This window comes from Rhinoderma darwinii, chromosome 13 (assembly GCF_050947455.1).
Source record: "Rhinoderma darwinii isolate aRhiDar2 chromosome 13, aRhiDar2.hap1, whole genome shotgun sequence".
NCBI lineage: Eukaryota > Metazoa > Chordata > Amphibia > Anura > Rhinodermatidae > Rhinoderma > Rhinoderma darwinii.
Window position 1 is genome coordinate 20474303 of NC_134699.1, and position 25369 is coordinate 20499671.

The 25369-nt window shown below is 39.3% G+C and overlaps 2 protein-coding genes across 2 annotated transcripts; both read left to right on the forward strand.

Moving 5' to 3' along the window:
* Nucleotides 1–365: 365 nt before the first annotated feature.
* LOC142666285 (keratin, type I cytoskeletal 19-like) lies at nucleotides 366–4495 on the forward strand. The gene is made up of 6 exons (XM_075846269.1): nucleotides 366–1505; nucleotides 1978–2060; nucleotides 2781–2937; nucleotides 3044–3205; nucleotides 4014–4139; nucleotides 4235–4495. Exons 1-6 carry the CDS (start codon nucleotides 366–368, stop codon nucleotides 4493–4495), a joined length of 1929 nt encoding a protein of 642 aa, XP_075702384.1.
* Nucleotides 4496–11999: 7504 nt separating this feature from the next.
* On the forward strand, nucleotides 12000–20456 carry LOC142666286 (keratin, type I cytoskeletal 19-like). Its single transcript, XM_075846270.1, has 8 exons — nucleotides 12000–12569; nucleotides 14464–14546; nucleotides 15462–15618; nucleotides 16150–16311; nucleotides 16846–16971; nucleotides 17106–17332; nucleotides 19908–19948; nucleotides 20395–20456. Exons 1-8 carry the CDS (start codon nucleotides 12000–12002, stop codon nucleotides 20454–20456), a joined length of 1428 nt encoding a protein of 475 aa, XP_075702385.1.
* The last annotated feature ends 4913 nt before the right edge of the window (nucleotides 20457–25369 follow it).

Consider the following 25369-nt stretch of genomic DNA (forward strand, 5'->3'; position numbering starts at 1 on the left):
ATTTTGTATTAACAAGTTAGTCCAAACTCTTTTTTTATTAAATAGTAAAAACAATCATGTAATGCTACATTAAAAAGATGCTTCTAAAATGCCTATAAATATTACTAATGTAAACACACCACCCACTTTGGATTTTATAAAAGGAGAAACATGGAAAGAAAACCATTCTATTTCACTTTTTGACCAGGTTGCAGTAATAGTTGTACTGCTGTGTGGGTCCAGCACTGGAGTCATCATGAGCCACAGCATGAAGCATTGCCATTCTTTATCTGGATCCCATAAGGTTAGCTCTCATGTTGATATCCACCACCCAAAGATTTCAAGTCATGTCACTTCACCTCATGGAGGATCACATATGTCCCATCATGAAGACCACCATATGTCTCATAACGGAGGCTCCCATGTGTCTCATCATGGAGGCTCCCATGTGTCTCATCATGGAGATTCCCACGTCTCATCATGGAGGCTCTCACATGTCTCATCATGAATGCCATAACAAGTCTCATCATGGAGGATCTCACATGTCTCATCATGGAGGATCTCACATGTCTCATCATGGAGGATCTCACATGTCTCATCATGGAGACCAAAACAAGTCTCATCATGCAGGATCTCACATGTCTCATCACGGGGGTTCCAACAAGTCTCATCATGGAGGTTCCCACATGACTCATGGTGGAAGTCATCACATGTCTCATCATGGAAGTAATAAAATGTCCCACCATGGAAATTCTCACACGTCCCACAATGGAAGCTCTCACATGTCCCATGGAAGGAGCCATATCATGTCTCATCATGGAGGTCATCCCATGTCTCATCATGAAGGCCATCATATGTCTCATCATGGAGGCCATCATATGTCTCATCATGGAAGCCATCATGTGCCTCATTATGGAGGTCATCATATGTCTCATTATGGAGGTCATCATATGTCTCATCATGGAGGCCATAATAAGTCTCAGCAAGGAGGACAATATGTGTCTCATCAAGGAAGCCATCATATGTCTCATCATGGAGGCCATCATATGTCTCCCCATGGAGGATCCCACATGTCTCATCATGGAAGTTCCCACACATCCCATCATAAAAGCCCCCATGTGTCTCATCATGGGGGCCACTACATCTCACACCACGGAGGCCACATTTCCAATCATGAAGATCACCACACGTCTAACCATGGAAGTTCTCAAAAGTCTCATCTTGGTAGCCACCACAAAAAAGAAGTGTCTTTTTCTAAATATGTTAGCCATGGCCATAAAGATCATTCTACCAGTTTTGGTCATCACAATGGTTTAAAGGCTGATGGTCTGTTTGAGGTAAATGAGAAGGAAATCATGCAACTTTTGAATGAGCGTCTATCATCCTATCTCAATACGGTTCGTTCACTGGAAATGGAAAATGCTCAGTTGGAAAGAAAGATTTGTGAATGGTATGAAAACAATCCCCCAAAAACACCACCTGATGGTTCTCAATACTTTAAAATCATTGATGGACTTCAAAGCCAGGTAAGAAATGTATAGAACATAAAATACAATATAAAACACATACAAATATAGATGATACACAATTTTGTATTTCCAGGAATTATGTTTAGCTATGTACACATTGAGGTAGATTCATCAATGTAGTTGCTCCTGGATTCCGGCCAGTGATGCGCCAGAACATTGATTAGCGAGACACTTGCCTCGTCGGGTCGCATACTTGGAATATGTCCGTGGATTTGTTGAGTCGTAGAATTCGCCATATTTAATACTGGTATTCGCCAGTTTTGTGGTATAAAATACTCGTCTGAAGTATACCACCTAATAGGGGGTGTAAAGAAGGGAACATAGTCTAACAAACTCATTGAAAAATTTGGCGCATCTTCAGCCTAGCACCTCCAGCTTTGGGCTATCTTGAATCCATTATTAATAAATCTGCCCCATTGTATTTTTCATCATGCAAATTTTAAGCAGATTATATAAATGTCTTGTTTAGATTATGGAAGCTTCCATGGAAAATGCTTATACCATGCTCCAGATGGACAATGCCAGACTGGCTGCGGCTGAATATAGGAGCAAGTAAGTCTTACAAGTGTAACGTAAAAAGTGCACATCCAGCAGTTTTAGTCTAGTCCTCAAAAAAGCTGTGACCACTGCAAACAGATTCATTTTACTACACCGCGGTACAATGACTAGAAATCTACTAGTACACCAACCCAAAGTGACTATTTACATACCTGCCTCTATAAATATTCTATAATATCTTTATATTTAAGTCTCCTCTTCCCGTTTTCATGAGACATTCTCCGGGTATTTTGGTTTCTTCCCACAATCTTAAAAGCATGGTGCCAAGGTAACTGTCGCACCTGGGCCATGGTGTCTAAGGGGGCCCAAAGGCCCATCTTCCACATAGGAAGACACCAGTTTAATAAGTGGCACATGGTAGGTGGAAGACCCTGGTACAGATTTCAGATTGGGGTCCAGGAGCTTCAAGTTACGTCTCTGCCTATATTTGTTGGCATTCAATGAACTTAGTCCTAGATCATCTGTACTGGAGAATTCGATTTTTGAACTGTAGTTTAGATTGAAAGCCCAACTTCAGAATCAAAGGCTAGCTAGGTATCCTTTCACCCAGGGCAAATACCTAGTTCTGACCTCTTTTGCAACATTGTCTGTCTCCTGGAACTAGTGGATTCTCATTGGCGCCACCTACACCCATATCCCACCAGCCCCCCGGATCTACTGTCTTAATATTATGTATATTATGCTTTTATGCATATGACATTTTGTTCCTCAAAGGTATGAGCTAGAACTCACGCAGAGCAACAACGCAGAGATGGATGTAAACAATCTGGAAAGAGTTTTGGAAGGATTGAATGGGGAGACTAGTAATATGGAGATGCATGTTCAAAGTCTTCAGGGAGAAATGAACAGTCTCAAGAATAACAGCGAGGAGGTAATTTATCTAATAAAATAATACTTCTTATGCGGTGAGAACATCTCAAAAGCAAAGTGGTTCCTTCAAAACTACAGTATGATAACTGACTCTTGTATCACTATAGGAAATAGAATCTCTTCTCTCCCAGCTGGGTCCCAGAATCAATATGGAAATGAATGCTGCTCCATCCATCGACTTAAATGAAGCTTTGTCGGATATTCGAGAGGAATATGAAAACCTCATGGAAAGAAATCTTAAGGAAGCAGAAGACATGTTCCTCCAAATGGTAAATTATGTCATGTTACCTAGTATAGACTATGAAATCATTTTCACCTAAGCCCAGTCTAGCTTGTAACCTTAAGGGTTTTACCACTATTTTGGAGCTTCCTAAACAGAACTCATAGTGATAACCCAATGTGTATTCTCATATGTGGTATAGTTTGTAGAATAAACCTTGGCTGATTAAAGTCAATAGTGAAAATGGGTTTTTATCTAGTGATAACATCTCACAGATGTTAATCAGGTCACTTAAAGGAACGCTTTAAGGTTTTCTCCTATCCAGTCATATGCCCTATAAGGTTTTATGAACTCCTTAGAAGGGGTTGCCCACATGGATCTCCCATTTTTGAGCCTGAGAAGAGAGGCACTAGAAAGACCAGCATATGGATGTCATGGAAGGGGTTACCCACTCGGAATCCTCCTCAATGAGCCTAAGTTAAGAGAAACTAGAAAGTCCCAATCTGGTGGACTTGCAATGATTATGTATTACATATTTGTCAAATCAATGAAATGGGCACCATGTAATACTATATTTTCCCTGCAGTGGTCACTACCAGGAAAATGAGCAGATACATGGATATATTCCCTATGAGTTGCTCAAATGGGGGTCATGGAAGTCGGAACTGTGGTGATCAACTTATCACTGGGGTGGCTTTATTCCAAGAAGGGGTTGTCCAGTTAATGGACAACCCTTTACCTAGCAATGCGAGCTCAACACGGCATTAAATACTTATGTAGGCTATCGAAACCATTGCATTGCAATTCGTTGAGTTTGTCGCATCTACATTTTGTCTTGATCTTTTTTTCTGTTGTAGAATGAGGAGCTCAGTCGTGAGGTGGCTTCTAGCTCAGAAGAGCTCCAGTCCATTGAAACTGAGTTCATTGAAAAGAAGCTTTGTGTGCAGGCCCTCGAAATTGAGCTACAAAGTGAATTGAGTCTGGTAAGGAGTTTATTCTGCACTTAGTAATTATTAGTAGTTAATAACTATACACAAAGCAACATATGAAATAACATTACGCCTTTATTTACTTACAGATATCTGCTCTGGAGGGCACTTTGGCTGAAACCGAGGCTACCTTTGGATCTAAACTTTCCAAATTACAGTGCTTGATCAATAATATGGAATCTGAGCTCGCCACAATCCGATCTAATCTAGAGCGTCAGAACCATGAGTACAAGGCTCTCATGGACCAGAAGACCCACCTGGAGATGGAGATTGCTACATACAAACGCTTGCTAGATGGCCATGAGTATGTACAGATGTGTCCACCCTTACCTTTTCTTGAATTTAGTTAAGGACGCCAATTTATCATGAAACAAATTCAATACAAGATCGCGACATGCTAGCAAAACCTTTGACAGGCTGCAACTCACATCACAAACACTGGGTGGCCACACATAAACACATATAGCATAGACATCTCGTGACATCGTGAAATCATGTTTTTTCATCTCGCACCACACATTTTAGGATATGTTGAGATAAGAGGAAACGTAAGGCAGAAAACATCTGTATAGGGTGAAATACAATCCTGTAATGATGTCAATGCCTTTTTGAGGTCAATATGACCTTAAGTACGTAAACAGGGACTGTCCTAGTGGGACAATCCCTTTAACAATCTTGGCCCAGCCACTGACTTCCCTGTCAAAACATTCTATTGTAACTTACTGAAAAGTTTACTAGACATTTCCGGTCGCCAGCTCCCGGATGTCTGACCAGTGTCCATCCTCTTTAACTGGCTCCCGACTGCCGGCTGTATATAAATGTCCGGCAGTCGGGGGCCTTAAAACCCGCGACATAGAGTATTTAGGGTGCGGGTTTGAGCTTGAAGATTGAGCTTGAATTTTGGGTCCCTGAGGAATTTTGGGACCCTGAGGAGAAGATAGAAGCAGCTTTTGCTGCTTCTGTCTTCTCCGATCTACTTTACGCAGCACTTAATGAGCACTGTGTATAGGAATAGACCGACTGCTGCCTCTAATGGTCCCGGTGATCATGTGACTGGTCGCATGATCACCGGGTGCCGTTAGTGGCAGGCAGCTGCTGGGTCTAACTAGACCCAGAACAGCCCTATTCGTGACAATAGTCACTATAAGAGGGTTGATTTCAATTGTAACTGCTACAGTGGTTAGACAAAGTATAAAAGATGAAAAAATAAAAAATAAAGTCCCCCAAAGGCCTTTTCTGACCTTTGAGGGACAGTCCACAATTAGAAAAAAATAAAAAGTAAAACACAGTGCAAATTTTTTTAATAATAATTACACATAATATAGCTGCCCAGAATAAACATTCCCCCCAGCCAATCATTGTCGTAATGCTAGCCCAGAGCCAATTACCCTAAAATAGACATGTAATATAGCAAAATTTACGATAAACAATGACGATCAGAAATAAAAGAAACAATTAGCTGAAAAGTAAAAAAGCATATTTTTTTACTATTTTCAAACGTTAAAGGGAACCTGTCACCAGCATTTCACCTATTAAACCAGCAATACCTGGTGGTAGTGGGTGAAAAATCATTCCTATATAACCTGTAATTGTAGTCTTAGTCGTCTCTGTAGCTTTAGTATTCAGTTTTTTAGTGTCCCCGCAGCGTATGCTAATGAGCATAAAAGAGTAAAATCTTCATTTGAAAAGAGTCATATCTTCATTCCTCAAGTCTTTCTGAGTTTACCCCGCCTCCCTACATTTCATTGACCGCTCCTCGCCTTCCCCCAGCACACAAAATCCTGCGCTTGTGTATTGATTTCCTCTTCTGGTGTGTGCGCACAAAGGGACACCAGATTATTACGATAAAAAGAGCTAAATGTTTGCAGACCGTTATTTACAGTCGGAGAAGGAGTTTAGGAGAGGGGAGAACGGCAATGAACTTTTAATAGCAGCGGCATGAAGGATAAGTAACGTTCAATAGGTGAAATGCTGGTGACCGGTTCCTTTTAAGCCTATAAATTCTAAAATAGCAAAAAAATTTGTATAAGAATAATAAAAAAAAGAAACCTGCATTGTCTACGAAAAAAACATCGCAAAAATCACGTCGGTAGGCCAAAAAAATCAAAAAGTTATAGCCGTTTAACTAACGCGTGGCAAAAATGTCTGGTCCTGAAGGCTCAAAATAGCCCGGTCCTGAACCGGTTAATTGTCTCCCTTCACTGCTCCTTTCACAAACTTCCTCATCCCATATACCATACTCATCTTCCACGAATATTCATATATAGATAATGAATTACTACGGAAAACTATCCATAACTGAATTGGGAACTGAATTTCAGCTGTTGTCTATTTTACAGTATTTCCGGACATAAAATATCACATGGGAAGCATGGTAAGTTGAAAATGAATGAATGGCCTTTTATGAAAATTTTTGAGCATTGAAGTTATAAGGATGTATTCGACCATTACCAGTCTTTGTCTCTTGTTCGTTCCTTCAAATCTATTCATCCATAAACATCCTACTTTAAAATAGAGATACAATACACCGGTAGACAGCCATATCCTGGAACCAACCATATCATTGGAATCGTTACGGATTGAGATGGGCGGAAGAAATTGTACTAGAATGTTGTACCCTGTGCAACTTTTTTATTATGTTATTAAGGACAGAGTACGAGAAACTTGATAGGACAATGTAACCCTCAAATGTAACCCTGAAATTCGGAGGATCTTTGATGAAATAATGCCTTGTCAACAATATATTTGTGGAACACAAGGATCATACTTATAAATAGTTGGACAGTAGACTTACACAGTTAAAGGGCTCATGCACATGGCCATATTATGGATCCAAACTACAGAAATCTATTGACCCATGCTGTACCTGTAGTGGCCTCCAATTTTATAGAGAGGCATTTAGAGATTTTTTATCATGGACATATATAAAAATAGTAGCATGTTCTATTGGATCCCGTATTTTCCACTAGAAGCATTGTTTTATAAGATAATACAGTGCCTTACGGAGGCACCATACAGACTTAAAATGGAACTGTTTGGACACAATCTAAGTGGTATCAAATATTTTAGGTTTAATGTTTCTTTACTGGTCAGAATATTGACTTAAGATTTTTAATTATTTCTCAGGTCACCACATTGGGAGCTACCACTCCTTAAAACATCACAGTGGAGAACATTATTCTTCTGGTGATCAGCATAGAGGTCACCACGGCTCTGGACACCAGTGAAGAACAGCACTTCAAGCCTCCGAAAGTGTTAGAACATTGAGTGTCGGGCAGGGGGCACACCAAGAAATCACCCAATGAAGTAAAAGAAGAAATTACTTCAGTTCCCCCAATTATATTAGGCATTTATATACTGTATATCCATTATATCCTCCTCTTCTATCCTGCCTTTGTATTTAACTATAGACGGAAAAAGAAAGTGATAAAAAAAATCCAATGGTTTGGGTACTGCATCGACGTTATGTCTTCGTGAAATAGAGGAAAGAAGTGAAGGTGAACCACGAGATGGGTCAGGTTACTAAAACCATGTAGTTCCCCAGTGGTAATTTATTTACAGAGGTTTGTAGGGTCGATATTTTTGATGTAGGTCAAAATGGCCTCTATATCAGATTCCTAACCTTTCCCTTGGTTACTCATCACCTCCACTTCAATGTATCACATTCACTGATTGGCTTCTGAGATAAGTTGCTTAGTACATGCACTACATTCCCTAGATGTCTTTCAATCAAATATGTAAGATTGAAATCGATACAAAAGACAAAAAGGTGTCGAATGCAAGAGACATGTATAACGGGGAGTAACTCTAGAGAATAGCATGGAGAAGAATTTAAGGGAACATAAAATGTATAGGAAATCCTTATTCAATACTATAGTAAAGCTTTAGATTTACTCTACTTAAGGGGCCATGTTAAAACTAGAGAACAGATCGACCTATTTATATTTTCTATAGAACCAGAACTGTCGACCAATACACTGAAAGTAGCCTTTAAAGCGGTTGTAGAAGATTAAAAAAGAGGGTATTTAAAAAAAACAAAAACAGCACCACTCTTGACCATTGGTTGTGCTTGGTATTGCAGGAGAGCCCATTTAAGTCACTAGGGCTGAGCTGTAATACCAGACACGGCTCATGGACAAGAGTAGCACTGTTTTTGAAAAAAAAAAGAAAAGCAAACCCTTTTATGGCTTTTTTGAAGATAATTTTTGCTAGAAAATTGAGAATATGACTACATTCCGGGAAAGATGGAAGAGAAATCCAAAATAATTCCATGTAAAATAGCAAAAACAAAGTTTTTGAAAACTACACTTCAAGTATCCCTTTAGGAGAATCTAAAAAATCTAGACTTTGTTTTAAGGATTACCAATGCTTACCTAACTTTCCATAAATATGTGAACCCCTATCTTCCCATCATTGTTTGTACTGTTCACTGAGTGAATGGAGAGCAGTACTGTAATGTGCGCTATGTTCAGACCGCCAGCAATATATGTATGTACCCCTATCAATGTTACCATTGTGATTGTTCTGTGATCACTGAGGTTTTTTCTCTTACATGCAGCTCAGCAGCTCATGGATCACATACAAAAGGAAGACTGGACTGTAATGTCAATATCTTGTTTTATGTTCCGGAACATTATTTATTCTCTAATAAAATCTATTCTTTTTATGTGTCAAGCAACATGATGCTATTTATTGTTGTGGATTATGTATCTAAAGGGAGTAAATTAAAGCGGTTATGTGGGGACCAAAAATTATTAGCAGTGTAGTCACTGCTAATATACATTCCGGTCCCCCGTCACGCTGATTCTGAGATTTTCATCTATTTTTATAGCGCTGACGGGGGATCGGAAGTCTAGTTGAACAGCCTTCTTTGATGGCGATACGACGCTTCGTCATGTGACCGCCCCCCCCCCCCCGCTGTACTCTAGGTACAATCAGGAGCAGTAGTAAAGCGATTACATGGAGTACAGCGGGGCCGGTCACATGACGAAGAGTCGTATCGTCATCAATGAAGGCTGTTATTATTGAATTCAATATATAACATGCAATAAGCAACTAAGCGCCCCATAGTGGTTGCTGCAGGCAGCCAGAATTTTATCATTTATTGGGTCTTTATAGGTGTTCTAGGGTGAGAATTCACTTTGATATTTGAAGGGACTGAACAAGCAGAATGCTCAATATCTTTATTTAAGCTATTTTTGCAAAAAAGTATGTCAAAAATAAAATAAAAACATTAGTGAAAAGTACTCACGACAACTCATCTAATTTTATGTAATGATTACATGGGGTGAGAGCTCTGTCTCGAGGGTCCATTACTTACTCACTGTCCCGCTGATAGATTTATATTGCATTGGTTGATAATAAGCAAGTGAATCCACTGTCACTTGCTAACTGTCTAAGGGGATTTAAGGTTCTTCGGAGCTTAGATGTCTTTGGCACTGCCCAGAGATTATTGTAATTGAAAATCTGATATATAATTAAAAGCAAGCGGTCATTGATATGAGTGGCCCCTTTTCTTACAATGTCGTGTCAGATGTCCAGTAACAGAAATTTCTGAGTAGTGTTGAGCTTTCTATAGTAATGCCCTTTAATTCTGGAAATCAATGATGATCCAAGATCAGAGACTTCACATTATGAAATCTTCTCACAAGTGTCTATGACATATCAGAAGATCATTTTGATTAATGTTGCTCTTTAATGGTTGTTTATATTCAAATACCTTATAATATCCATTAAAATTCTTTATCATTATAGATTAGAATAGGGGTTTACATTCCATAATATCCAGTAAAACATAGCAGGGATGCGAATAATACATTGCTGTCATAGGATGATTAATAATGATGCATGGGGTGAGATTATAATATCAGCCTTCTCCTTCGACACTGGGGCAAATATAATCGTTTTAGATGGTATGCACCACATTTATTAAACTATTGCGCCATGTTTGCCAAAAACAGTGACAGAGGGGATTAGGTTCACGCCCCATTGACACAGGACGGTGGAGACCGCCCAGTTGTCTATTTATTCAACTATTAGCCACAGAGACGAACGGGCCGATTACGAGGAAATGGTGGCGCATTAAAACATAGCAAAATACTCTGGAATTAGGGGGAATGCAGGAATCAAGGTATGGCAGCAATTTCACTTTTTTAGGGACCTGTCAGGTCCTCCATAAGCCCAAAACTCTCTGAGCTAATGAAATAATATACACCTACAGGGATTGCACCTACCCATGACTATACATGGAATTATATATTTGAGGTTACCCCATAAACTCCCCATTCCCCATCAGTTAACATAGTGGTCAAACTCAAATTCCCTATTTTAGGGAATCCCCCATCTCCACCTAAAAAAGCCCTAAGCGTGGGCGTACCCTGTCTTTGTCCTGATGCATAGCTGCTTTTGCTTTCAACTCAGTGTCTTCTAAATAGTAGATGATTTATTTCCAGTTTATAAAGAATAAACTTATGCCACTATTTTCTAGATAATAATGCTTCTTCCCAATCTGTTGGAACAATAAGATGCTCATACGCAACATCTTGGCTCAGTGGTTAAGGGCTCATACACACTGTTGTGTACACTGATCCATACGCAGTCTATGAACAGAGTGAGAAAAAAATCCCTGTGTAATACGGTATAGACCCATAGACTCCTACGGGTGCTATAATTAGGATTTAGGTGTCACAAAGCGTGAGCACAGGTGTATGCATGGAACATAATACTGTTTCCTTGCTGCTCTGGAACCAAGTGTTTGAATATAACTGGGCACAGAACGTGTATGGATGAGAAATAGAAAACGAGTTTGTGAACATTAAGGACAGAGGCCAATGGGAATGTATGGTCTGTAATGTGGGAATACATATGTTAGGGCTATAAAATAATGAAAAATAAATAATGATCCATGTCCATGAACCGTGTACAAGTTTTATGAAATATACCACTACCTCCACTATGGCTGCTCGAATAAATACTGAATCCTCATCTTGGTGGATTGTAGAAATGACCTATAGGAGCATTTTCATAAATGCAGAAATCATTACTTTCGGAGCAGGGGCGTATGGGCCCCGTATCAAGAATAAAAATGGCGGTCCAATCCAGGTAGCGGATTGGGCCGCCATAATTGTCGATGGCATGGTTGTTGCTTGTTAATGCTCATACTTATGTCTTGCAGTACAAAAGTGATTTGAGGCCCTTGGGTTGCTTTCTCCTTTCATTATTTGCTAATGTGTAGTTCCTTTGGAGAGGGTGGTTTTTTGAGGTTCACACTACACCCGGAGCAGAAAGGTAGGGCAACCTGATTTGGGCAGCTTCCTTCATGAGCTCCATTGCAGTCACCTTGGCTGCCTCTCGAGAAATGGATGAGTGCTTCTAGAGTTGCAGTGGCCTAACCCATGTAAGTCACATCACAACACATCTGAAATCATGACATTCTGAAGACTAACATTACAAACATGCTAGATGTTTCCAATGTTTTCTCAGGAACACTCATAGTGTTAGCAAAGCAACCAGTCAGACCAATTGTAATAACATTTCTGTAAACAGCCAATATGAATGATTCCCTGATGCTGACACAACCTTAAAAGCAGTAAACTATTGTGTGCAATAAATGTATTACAACCATCTACACCACCCAATAAGTTTATGTTTTAGACTGTATGACAAGTCACCTGCTGCTCAAACATCAGTCTATTATTAATGAACCATAGCAGATAAAGGAATGAGATGCTTGTAAAAAGCCAATAAACATTGCTCAGTAGTACACAACACCCTTGCATTTAATATAAAAGGGTTCTACAGAGAAAGGACAGAGCAGCCCTAAGTCAACAACAAGAGTTCACCTTGACCTAAGCCATGAGATACAATATCAAGAAAAGTTATTCTCCAGCTTCGTCCCATAAGCCTAATTATGGAAGCTTTTATTTCCCTGAATCTGGTGGATCCAAAAAAGTCCACTCTGAATACTTTACCCACAAAACCAGCATTGGAAGTGGTGGTGTTTCCTTTGCGAAAAGCTACAAATGCCACATTTCGAAGACATCTCACCATGAGAGACTACAAAGTCCTTCTCAAAATCACCACAAATCTTCTAGTGCTCATGGAAGTCTCGGATATAGAGAAAATACTCATTTATCTTTGGGTGATGGTCAAAGTCTTGGAAATACTCGTGATACCCAAAGCTATGGAAGTCATTCAGAGGACTACCGAAGCTGGAAAACCAAGGGCCTCCTTAGCACCAATGAAAAAGAAACCATGCAGTATTTGAATGAACGTCTAGCATCCTACCTTGAAAAGGTTCGCTCACTGGAGCAAGAGAATACCCAACTGGAAAAGAAGATTTGTGAGTGGTATGAGAACAATGCTCCAACCACACTACCTGACTCCAGTGAGTATTTAAAAACGATTGAAGAGCTACAAAATCAGGTAAATGTTTTGAATTTTTTTTATCTACTTGGTACAAATGTATCCATTTATGGATCTGGTAACAGAAATATCTAGAAGGTCATCAATTTTCATGTTCTTTGTCTATGAGCAATGGTTTCCAACCTGTCGCTCTCCAGCTATTGTCACGACACGCTGAGAGTTGTAGTTTTGAAATAGCTGGAGAGCCACGGTTTGAAGATCACTGTACACAGTGATCTTAAGAATACATACAGTGAAAGAAATAAGTATTTGATCCCTTGCTGATTTTGTAAGTTTGCCCACTGTCAAAGACATGAACAGTCTAGAATTTTTAGGCTAGGTTAATTTTACCAGTGAGAGATAGATTATATAAAAAAAAAAAAGAAAATCACATTGTCAAAATTACATATATTTATTTGCATTGTGCACAGAGAAATAAGTATTTGATCCCTTTGGCAAACAAGACTTAATACTTGGTGGCAAAACCCTTGTTGGCAAGCACAACAGTCAGACGTTTTTTGTAGTTGATGATGAGGTTTGCACACATGTTAGATGGAATTTTGGCCCACTCCTCTTTGCAGATCATTTGTAAATCATTAAGATTTTGAGGCTGTCGCTTGGCAACTCGGATTTTCAGCTCCCTCCATAAGTTTTCGATGGGATTAAGGTCTGGAGACTGGCTAGGCCACTCCATGACCTTAATGTGCTTCTTTTTGAGCCACTCCTTTGTTGCCTTGGCTGTATGTTTCGGGTCATTGTCGTGCTGGAAGACCCAGCCATGAGCCATTTTTAATGTCCTGGTGGAGGGAAGGAGGTTGTCACTCAGGATTTGACGGTACATGGCTCCATCCATTCTCCCATTGATGCGGTGAAGTAGTCCTGTGCCCTTAGCAGAGAAACACCCCCAAAACATAATGTCTCCACCTCCATGCTTGACAGTGGAGACGGTGTTCTTTGGGTCATAGGCAGCATTTTTCTTCCTCCAAACACGGTGAGTTGAGTTAATGCCAAAGAGCTCAATTTTAGTCTCATCTGACCACAGCACCTTCTCCCAATCACTCTCAGAATCATCCAGATGTTCATTTGCAAACTTCAGATGGGCCTGTACATGTGCCTTCTTGAGCAGGGGGACCTTGTGGGCACTGCAGGATTTTAATGCATTATGGCGTAATGTGTTACCAATGGTTTTCTTGGTGACTGTGGTCCCAGCTGCCTTGAGATCATTAACAAGTTCCCCCCGTGTAGTTTTCGGCTGAGCTCTCACCTTCCTCAGGATCAAGGATACCCCACGAGGTGAGATTTTGCATGGAGCCCCAGATCGATGTCGATTGACAGTCATTTTGTATGTCTTCCATTTTCTTACTATTGCACCAACAGTTGTCTCCTTCTCACCCAGCATCTTACTTATGGTTTTGTAGCCCATTCCAGCCTTGTGCAGGTCTATGATCTTGTCCCTGACATCCTTAGAAAGCTCTTTGGTCTTGCCCATGTTGTAGAGGTTAGAGTCAGACTGATTAATTGAGTCTGTGGACAGGAGTCTTTTATACAGGTGACCATGTAAGACAGCTGTCTTTAATGCAGGCACCAAGTTGATTTGGAGCGTGTAACTGGTCTGGAGGAGGCTGAACTCTTAATGGTTGGTAGGGGATCAAATACTTATTTCTCTGTGCACAATGCAAATAAATATATATAATTTTGACAATGTGATTTTCAGTTTTTTTTTTATATAATCTATCTCTCACTGGTAAAATTAACCTAGCCTAAAAATTCTAGACTGTTCATGACTTTGACAGTGGGCAAACTTACAAAATCAGCAAGGGATCAAATACTTATTTCCTTCACTGTATTTGTACAATCATGAATTCCTTGAAGTTTCTCTATTCAAACAACCTAAAGTTATATTATCTTTAAGTAGATGTCAACATCAACTGTAGGAAACGCGAAAATTGCTCTGCAAGTAGACAATGCAAAATGGGCCACTGATGACTTCAGAAACAAGTGAGTATGTAAATAGCTCTGTCTTTGTCATTTTGAGATCTGTATTACAGTTGCAATTCTGGGACACCGTCCCCCCCCCCCCCCCCGGTGTAGTACTGAATTACATTCAGTTCAAAATATGGCCACATATCTGAAACTGGCCTAATGAATATTTTTGAGTGTACGGTTTGCTAAGCAGCAGGACCCAAAGTGGGGAATTGTTTAAGACTGGCGTTTCATACGTTAGTCACAATCTGAAGAGCGCTGGAGTATGATGCACCTAATTTATTAAAAGGCGCATCTCTGGCCGCCCGTGCGCCAGAAAGGGAAATTCCTGCTATAATTTAAGCGTTTCTGGAGCAAATTGTAGGAATTCCCACTGCCTTACATTAAGCTCCACCCACTCTTGGTAATGTGCCATAAGTGGCCTTAACTGCTGCAAAAGTTGACTTTTTTTTTGTGCAGATTGCGACTTTTGCAACATTTGCACCTTTTCTGCGCCAGAGTACTGGCGTAGAGTGATTGTTAAAGTTCCCCCAATATGTTTTGGCAGTTGATCAGACAAATTTATACATGGCTGAATTATCTTATGGTGATTTTACAGTTCCACTTACAGCACTAGACTGGTGGTACTACATGCGTTTCCACTTCTATTTCCACCAATGGTGGTGGGTGGATTTCCATGATGGCATTTCATATTTGTTTTTATAGAAGTCACAGGGAAATAAATATGGAGACAGCATTACGTTAGTTGATACCTTCGTGGAAGCAGCTGCATCTTGCAGCGAATGGAAAATACCATGTATTCTTCAAACTACCCAAGTGGATGGCACGGCAGTGCCAAGTCCTGGAAGAATGGACGAGAATCAAAACACATACCAAACCACTATGTTTAGCTCTTTTTCAACTATATTCAATGTATTTTGCTAAAACCAGGTACGATATTGAATTTACACTGAGGAGCAATGTGGAGACAGATGTGAAAGGACTTCGCAGAATGCTGGAAGGGTTTAACAAGGAAAAATGTGATCTAGAAATGCAGGTTCAAGAACTCGGGGAAGAAGTACAGCAAATTAAAAAGAACCATGAGGAGGTAATATAGCTGTGCAATGGACAATACATACAGTATTCTATATGTGGAATCTCAGAAGATCAGATGCCAAAAGTAACATATCATGATGCTGTAAAACTAGGCATTATATTACATATCATACATACATTGTTTAGCCTAGTCATATTACTGTTTTTTTGAGGAAATATCTTACGTTCCATAGAATTCTGCACAAAATCAGGTTGAAAATTCATAAAGTAGTGGTGAGTCCCATTGTTGGGACCACCAATGATCAACTGTAACCACTGCCCAGCATGTCCTCATTTCCCCTGCAGTTATAATAGAAATCAATGAGCAATCCATGGATTTAGTCCATCACAACAAGTGTCATGCTTAGGAATGGTTCACCGCTTTGGCTTTAGATGGGGATCCCCCTCGGTTAGGTCCGTTTACCCTAATAGAACACAATGTATGGATAGTGGTTGCCTAAAGTAGACAACCATCTTAAAAACAATGTTTTGTTTTAATCTGAACAACATTTTTCTAATAATACTTGAATATAATGAAAAACAGGAGGTCAACTCCCTGAGAGGGCAGCTTGGTGCCAGAGTAAATGTGGAATTAGATGCTCCTCCAGCTGTAGACCTGAATAGAGTTCTATCCGAGATTCGAGAAGAATATGAAAATCTTATGGCGAAGAACCTAAGAGATGTTGAAGTTATGTTCCTTGCAAGGGTAATGTTATTTTCTTTTTCTTAATTTTTTAAATATGTATATTTTATAATAAGATGTCCTCAGATATATTTGAAGACCAGAATCCTAAAATGAACAACAGGATGAAAACTTTAGTTCAAGAGAACATCAGCTGTAGACCGTGCGTTTCCAAATGCCAAAAAGAGCATAAATATAGTGGCCCCTCAGAAGCAAACAGCAAGTGAGATGTATCATAACCACAGAACCCTTCAAAATCAATTCATTGGTGGGGAAAACTGTAATCCAGATGAACGGTTTAAATCGCTGTATGATATTGGACCTCAGGAAACTCATTGATATTAAAGTTTGCAAACTATTGTATGGGCTCACCATGATCATCTCTCATGCAATGATCTATTTGGTGAGATAAAAACTACCATTGGCTCAGATCTCTACGAGAATTGTCCCGTAGATATATTATCTTCAAATTGTTCTACGAAATTAACTAGCTCTTTTCCTATTACGTTCTAAACCATTGCAGTGTCCTCAGGGTCACCACACTTTTTGTTCTTACAGTCCGAAGAACTGAATGGTCAAGTCCAGTCAAGCTCTTCAAGCCTACAGTCAGTCGAAATCGAAGTAATTGATTTAATGCGCAGTGTACAGAACCTGGAGATCGACCTGGAGAGTCAATTGAATATGGTATGATTAACAATGACATAAGATTTTACTCAATGGCCATGTTAGGACCTGGTAAACAGCAAATTTTTGATTCACATATCATTTTACTAAGGTAAATGAGAATTGTTCTTACCATGCTGCTTTTTTAATTGCAGAAATCTGCTCTACAAAATAATTTGATAGAAACCGAGGCCAACTACAGCTCAGAACTTGCTCAACTCCAGCACATGATCGATAACGTTCAGGCAGAACTTGTGCAAATCAGATGTGACTTGGAACGCCAAATTGCAGAGTATAGAAGTCTGATGGATCAGAAGAACCTGCTGGAAACAGAAATTGGCACCTACAAGAGATTGCTGGAAGGACAATGTCCTGACAATGTGTGAGTATAAACCTAAACTACCTACAATGCTCTGTCAATAAGGGAAAATACTATAATTACAAGACAATAGGCTGAGCAAATTGGCACTTTTACACTAGCAAACTATCGGGCAAATAAGTGCCCGAGAATTGCCCTGTGTAAACAGGGCAGCAATGAGCAGATGAACGAGCAAACGCTCGTTCATCAGCTGATCGTATTATTTTAAATGTCCAATATATTATCATTGTCAGCAGCACAACTCCATGTGTAAACAGGGAGACGTGCTGCCGACATTATAAAATTGTATGGGGGCGAGCGATCGGATTAACGAACTGTCTCGTTGATCGGCACTCATTTACACGGCCCAAGCTTTAAGGTACTTTTACATCGGCCAATATGGAATGTAAAAATGAGCGCCAATCAACAAGATCACTGATCACAAGGAGCTGCGATCAGTAATGTATGGGGACGAGTTATTACGATTGTTCGTCCTTATAGTTTTCTATCATGTTGGCAGCACATCTCCCTGTTTACACAGGGAGATGTGCTGCCGACAACGATGAAATTTTGTGCTGCATAAATGATACCATCAGCTGATAAATTAGCATTTGCATGATCTTTCCTCATCTGATATGAGTCCAATATTTATATCATTTGCTAAAAGTACAAAAAAAAAAAATTTGTCCTAGGGCTATTGCTTTGGTTCCAACTAGGGGAACATATACTTGTGGTCTATATATTTTTTTTTAAAGTTTATATTGATTTCCTTCCTAAACATAGTTAGATTAGTTGTGACCAAACAATAGAAATTAGACAGTGGGATCAATATAAGGGCATACATAATATGTACGCATACTGGTCCTTCTCAATGAATTAGAATATCATAAAAAAAGTTAATTTATTTCAGTAATTCAAATTCAAAAAGTGAAACTCATATTCTATAGATTCATTACACACAGAGTGATCTATTTCTGGCATTTTTTTCTTTTAATGTTGATGATTATAAATAACAGTTAATGAAAACCCAAAATTTTGTGTCTCAGAAAATTTGAATATTAAATAAGCACAATTTCAAAAATGATTTTTAATACCGAAATGTTGGTCTACTGAAAAGTATGTACAGTATATGCCCTCAATACTTGGTTGGGGGTTCTTTTTCTCATGAATTACTGCATCATTGCGGCGTGGCATGGGGGCAATCAGCCTGTGGCACTGCTGAGGTGTTATGGAAGCTCAGGTTTCTTGGATAGCGGCCTTCAGCTCATCTGCATTGTTGGGTCTGGTGTCTCATCTTCCTCTTGACAATACCCTATAGATTCTCTATGGGGTTTAGGTCAGGCGAGTTTGCTGGCCAATCAATCACAGTGATACTGTGGTTATTAAACCAGGTATTGGTACTTTTGGCAGTGTGGGCAGGTGCCAAGTCCTGCTGGAAAATGAAATCAGCATCTCCATAAAGCTTGTCAGCAGAGGGAAGCATGAAGTGCTATAAAATATCTTGGTAGACGCTGCACTGACTCTGGACTTGATATAACACAGTGGACCAACACCAGCGAATGACACGGCTCCCCAAACCATCACTGACTGTGGAAACTTCACACTGGACTGCAAACAACTTGGATTGAGTGCCTTTCCACTCTTCCTCCGTACTCTGGGACATTGATATCCAAATGAAATGCAAAATTTTCTTTCATCTGAAAACAGGACTTTGGACCACAGACCAGTCCTTTTTCTGCGTAGCCCAGGTAAGACGCTTCTGACGTTGTCTTAAGGAATGCGACAATTATAGCCCATGTCCTGGATACGTCTGTGTGTGGTGACTCTTGAAGCAGTGACCCCAGCCGCAGTCCGCTCCTTATGAATCTCCCCCAGATTCTTGAATGGCCTTTTCTTGACAATCCTTTAAAGGCTGCGGTTATCCCTGTTGCTTGTGCACCTTTTTCTACCACAGTTTTTCCTTCCTCTCAACTTTCCATTAATATGCTTGGATACAGCACTCTGTGAACAGCCAGCTTCTTTAGCAATGTCCTTTTGTTGCTTAGCCTCCTTGTGGAGGGTATCAATGACCGTCTTCTGGACAACTGTCAAGTCAGCAGTCTTGCTTATGATTGTGTAGCCTACTGAACCAGACTGCTGGACCATTTAAAGGCTTAGGAAACCTTTGCAGGTGTTTTGTGTTGATTCGCAGATTAGAGTGTCATACCATGAGCCTACAATCTTCAACTTTTACCCAATATTCTAAGTTTCTGAGAGGCTAAATTTTGGGTTTTCATTAACTGCTAGCCATAATCATCAACATTAAAAGAAAAAAATGCTGGAAATAGATCACTCTGTCTGTAATGAATCTATAGAATATATGAGTTTCACTTTTTGAATTGAATTACTGAAATAAATTAACTTTTTGATGATATTCTAATTTATTGAGAAGGACTAGTATATGATGAATATAAGACATTGAAGAACTAATAGAATTGTACGGGTCTATGTGATGTTGTCCGATGCACAGACGGCAACAAAACTTTTTCCTCAATTCCTTGTTTCAGATACTAGGGTCAAAGAGCAAATTGAAATTTTTTCTTTATTTTATCATTTATAGTGTTACAGAAAATCCCCCGTCTACATCCTGCCCTCCAGAAGGTAAATGTAAAACAATGAACATTAGTTAATGAATTTCAATAAAAAATATTATTGCTACCAGTAGTAACATACAGTAATACATAGTAGATGAGGTTAAATAAAAAAACATGGGGAAAAAAACAATCAATTTCAACATATTAAAATTACTACAGAATTGAAAAAAATGGATTATTGTAAAATTTATATTTGATATTATATGTAAGATTATTATGGTTATTATTATTTTACTATAATCAATAGAGAAGTAACTTGAAGCTCATTCTACCATGTGTCAATTATAATACTCAAGTCTTTCAATGTGGCAAAGAGGCCTTTGGGACCCCTCAGGCACCTGGCCCGCATGTGACTGCTACATCTACACCCCTATTTCAAACACTTCGTTTTGTACTACTAGACATGCAGCAAAGAGATAACGCCTATACTAATCCCCAATCTTAATATTCCAGATTCTCATTCATCCGCACCTCATCCTGCTGAAGAAGAACCTGCCTGTGATACTAGTTGTTAACCAAAAACACCTAAGATTGCATAAAATAATTAAAAAAGAAGCCAAGGAAAAACAAAAAGAAAAGCAAACCATAGCCAAAACCAATCTGCCATTGTATAAAATGATCTCTGCACTGTATATTTCTGAAAAAAAAAAGGATCTATGTACTGTACATTACATAACATATAACTTCTGAGTGAATGCCTATAACTATATTTTTATCAATGACTTTATTTGAATACCATTGACTTTCAGATGGGAAGATTAGATAGGCCCTAGAAATAGAATATAAACCAATCTACATAAAGCTTCCCCCTATAGCCGCACATATACTTGCCGTAGCCGTTGACCGATTATTCATTCAGTTGACAACAATTTCTTCCGACTCCACTCTAAACATGCACAATTGGCTTGCTCGAGTGTGCATGTTAATTTTAATGGGGAGCTATGGCAGTGGCTTATCTCTTACTGGCACAAAGGATCGGCATCCAACATGACCAATCCCTCTTTTCATCAACGTTTGTCATTGGGGGACAGTCAGTAGGCATACACATGAGATCATCGGCAGATACCGTCGAAAAAAGCAAGTTGAGCCGACTTTCCTCTCATGTATATGGCCAGCTCTATATTGGTTGCGGAAAAGTGGCTGGCAGCCCCTATACACATTTTGTCATTAGTGTAGTAAACTAATGTGTATGGAAAGCTGGAGTCTTGCCTCTATTGACCCATCACTATAAGTAGATGTAATCGCAGATTATTATAAACCTTTAATGTTTTTCTCTAAATTAGAAGAGTTTAGAAGGTATTTTGCATGTGAAAGCTCCAGTGACCTGTGGGAACTCCATTCAACATATGAATAGAATGTCCATGAGGAACTGAGAGATTGGGATATCAGATACTACTTTTATGTATTTGGTGAAGACTGAATTACCCACCAACAATACTTGTTATACATGAGCCTCAAGGTCTCTTGACAAGATATATTTGATGGAGATAAGTTGAAGGTTAGAGGCTATCATGTCTCACAACGCAACTAGAAAGCCCAGAATGGTCATAAGTTTTCTCTTAAAGGGGTTCCCCAGGAATATAGATATGTCCATTAGATATACTCTAATGTCCTAAAATACTTCAATTTGGTCCCTGAGCACCGATCTCTTGTTTATATATATCATCCATATGGACATAACGATTCCTGTAAATGTATCCGATGTCCATAATCTCCAGAATCAGCTCTTGGACCCAAATCTTAAAAAAGCCTATATACGGAAGTACATATGAGAAGAAAAAACTGAGATTGGAGATCCACTTTTAGGACTGGACTTTAAAATTTAAAGCACAAGTTGAGCAGAATGTAGTGTTACAGAGTGATCCACTAAGCAAAACCATTGTGATCTTAAAATGTTAACGATTAATTCTACATATGTTTGTGTACTCGTGTTATGAGATGGTTCTGGAATGTATTGTCAAGATCTTCTTTTTGTGATACGTACTACTCTACAATAAACCCATTGTTTGGATGCAGACTTGTGTTTTCTATGTATTGTATGTTCTTTGTTGTACATGCAAAGTAAAGTATAAATGATAAAAATAAAAAGTATACAAAAAATTATATAGTGGACCTCAAAAAGCTCTGATTAGTACTAATTGTTGCTTGTCACAACCTCCTATTTTAATGAAAACGGGAACAGTTGTCACAGTTAAGTGGAAAATAGCATGGCACCTCAAATTGGTGCAAAAAAGTTGGTTTATATTAAAATTAAGTGGGAAAGGCATATTAACAAGACAAAAATGTAAGATATTTTGAATTGGAATTAAACTCATTCTTAAGAATTCCCAGAATCGTCAATTCCCAGAATTGACAATAATCACCACCAACACCATCATCACCGCCCCCCCTGATCATGAAAAGTGGGGTCTAGAACCACCTGTTCCTCCTCAATGCTCGATCAGTCATTCATGTGTGCTGCCTCACCAATCAAAGTCTACGGGATTAACGGAAACAGCCAACTACTGCGCTCCTCCAGTCCTATAGACATTGTATGAAGTGGTGGGCGCATACTCGAATGCCTCTCTATTCAAGCTCCTCATCATTCTCATGATCGCTGGGGGTCCCAGCGGAAGGGCCCCCAGCGATCAGACAATTATCACCTATTCTGAGGATATGTGATAATGGGTGATTCTTGGACAACCCTTTTAATTATTATTAGATTCGGAAAACTGGACAAAAATGCTCCTCGTGTCAGGCGCTCTTGTGTAGCCGGTGCAGTGATTACCAATGACCCATCAAATTAATTTTAAAACAATGTATTGGACAACATGATGTAAAAGAATAAAAAAAGAGGTCTTCCTCAGTACGAGGTTGAAACGCGTTGCAGCAGTCTTTATTTTATTGTTTTACATCATATTGTCCAATAAATTGTTTTAAAATTAATTCGATGGATCATTGGTAATCACCAAGAGCGCCCGACACGAGGAGCATTTTTGCCCAGTTTTCCGAATTTGAATGACCACACTGAAGAAACTCCAGCATTAGAGCTATCCACCGTGGGTCTGCTCCAGAGGCTAGTACAGTGTACCGGAGACTACACCTGACGAGCAACAAAGTCAAGTTGTGCTGACGATCCTGCACAACAAAACCAGGTGAGTCTATCTCCACTCATCTGTATATCAAAATACCAACAGTACATACGTTATCACCTTAGAGGAGCGCCGTTTCTATTTTTGTTTTTTTTCAAGAATTATTATTAGATATAAAAGGACCAGTCACTTTTCCTCTAAGACTTAAACATGGCCCTGTATATGTCCAATAGACAAAACCAGGCATCACCGCTTTTCGTTACAGGTGGGATCAGAGCTGTGAAACCTTTCCTAACAGAGGTAAATTGACCACTTGGGCATCTGATTATTGCCTTTGGACATGTGACATTCGGTGGGCGAACAGCCCATACTCAAGTTAAAGTTTGATGTCAGTGTCCGCATCTGGTTTAGAAAAACAATTTTCACATAACCTATTAGGGACTTCTGAGTTAATAGAGGGGGCTCCACTGTTCAGGATCCTTACTTCTTGGCCATAGTGAAGAGTGGTTACAAAAAGAGTCTCTTTACGAAGGTGGACCTGTCCTGCATTACACAGACAACCCATTGAATGGGCACTATGCAATGCCTCATTTCCCCAGTGGTGGCACTGCAGGGAAAACAAACATTTATTGCCAGGTTCCCCCACAGATTACAGCTGATCACTGCTGATCCCAGCAGATGGACACTTTGAACAACTTGTTGCCAAGGGACCCTTTTTACAAGTAGAGATTGTTCAAAGCGACCAACCGATATAAATATTGATGCCCTGTCTCCCCAGTGCATAGTTGATATTTTATCATATAATGATCTACACAGCCAGCCTAGAACAGCTGATGGACTCCTTCGTCTGACCAATTGCCCCAGTTGAATGACATCAGCGCTCTAAAAGACCAATGCCATCATGCCATCATGAGCTTAGATTTTTTTTTTGTGGATTACAGTGGTATGAAAGCAGAAATAACAGAAAATGTTAACTTAGAACATAGAAATTAAATAATAAAATAACATTTTTGTGCAAAATCAAGTAAAATAGGCTATCACTTTTTTATGGTTAACAAGGGGCCTATGACCCTCACTTCCTAGGGGGTTCATCCTGCTCTCAGTCTGCCCCTGCCTACTGCCAATACATTATTTACATCTAGTCTAGTGCAGCTTTTCAGACAACCATATCTTTGCAACCATATTTATTATGGGGTTTACAAGTCTTTAAACCCCACTGCTCATTAACTTGGCTGAGCACGCATGTTTATTTTAATGGGAAGCTGTATAATGTGGGTCCACTATTGGCAGTGCCCAAAAGTGGTTTCAGGTTCCTGCTAAGTAAATACAAAAATATTATTACAAAAACTTGTGATTTTTTTCCCCAATCTTTTGGGATATGATTTCTAATTGCACATTGTCACCTAACAGAAATAAGCAAGAGTTGAAACAGTCAACTTCATAGGAAGTTGTTCTTAGATTAGTATGAGCAATGGCACTTATCTGATTCTTTGTCTGTAAGACCAGTTCTCAAGCCTGCGTGTTCTCTGCCATAGCTTGGATTTAATAGGAAGCTCTTGATGGTTGTCTAGCGTACGCAAGGATGAAAGCACAGAGCAACTGGCTGTTAGTAAAAAGGAAGATGTAGATGAAATATGCAGTATATAGGCCATAGAACCAAGACACATATTCTTCTAGCATACTGGTACTTAGTGTGAAATGTAAAGTCAGCTAATATTAACTTATATTGCATTCTAAATATTTTTTTAACCAAGTGAATAAATAATGAAAGTAGGATTAGTGGGTTGGTTGATGAATGAACAAATTAATGAGTGGGTGGTGAATGGGTTGACTGATTTGTAGAAGAATGAGTAGTTTGTTTGTTTGTTTGGTTGGTTGGTTGGTTGGTTGATGGTTTGTTGGTTGGTTGATTGGTTGGTTGATTGGTTGGTTGAAGAATGAAAGAAAGAGTGTGTAGGTTGTTTGTTTGTTTGGTTGGTTGATTGATTTATTGATTGATTGACTGACTGACTGATTGATTGATTGATTGATTGATTGATTGGTTTGTTGGTTCGTTGGTTGGTGGATGGGTGGATAAATAAATGAGTAGGTTGGTTAGTTGGTGGATGAATGAACAAATGAATAAAGTAAGGATTCAGTGGATTCGTTGGTGGATGGATGAATAAATGACTGAATGAGTAGGCTGATTGGGGGAGGAATGCATGAAGAATGAGTATGTGAGTGAGTGAATGATTCTGAGATTTTCATAGATTTTTAGATCGCTAACGGGGGACATGAAGTCTAGTTGCACAACCTTCTTTGATGACGATACGACTCTTCATCATTTGACCGGCCCGCTGTACTCCATGTTCTCACTG

Excerpts from the sequence above, each read along its gene's own strand:
- LOC142666285 (XM_075846269.1), top strand. The coding sequence starts at position 366 with ATGAAGACCACCATATGTCTCATAACGGAGGCTCCCATGTGTCTCATC. Across the intron at positions 1,506-1,977 it reads TTGATGGACTTCAAAGCCAG|ATTATGGAAGCTTCCATGGA; the intron begins GTAAGAAATGTA and ends TGTCTTGTTTAG. Across the intron at positions 3,206-4,013 it reads AAGACATGTTCCTCCAAATG|AATGAGGAGCTCAGTCGTGA; the intron begins GTAAATTATGTC and ends TTTCTGTTGTAG.
- LOC142666286 (XM_075846270.1), top strand. The coding sequence starts at position 12,000 with ATGAGATACAATATCAAGAAAAGTTATTCTCCAGCTTCGTCCCATAAG. Across the intron at positions 16,312-16,845 it reads AAGTTATGTTCCTTGCAAGG|TCCGAAGAACTGAATGGTCA; the intron begins GTAATGTTATTT and ends TTGTTCTTACAG. Across the intron at positions 17,333-19,907 it reads GGACAATGTCCTGACAATGT|TGTTACAGAAAATCCCCCGT; the intron begins GTGAGTATAAAC and ends TATCATTTATAG.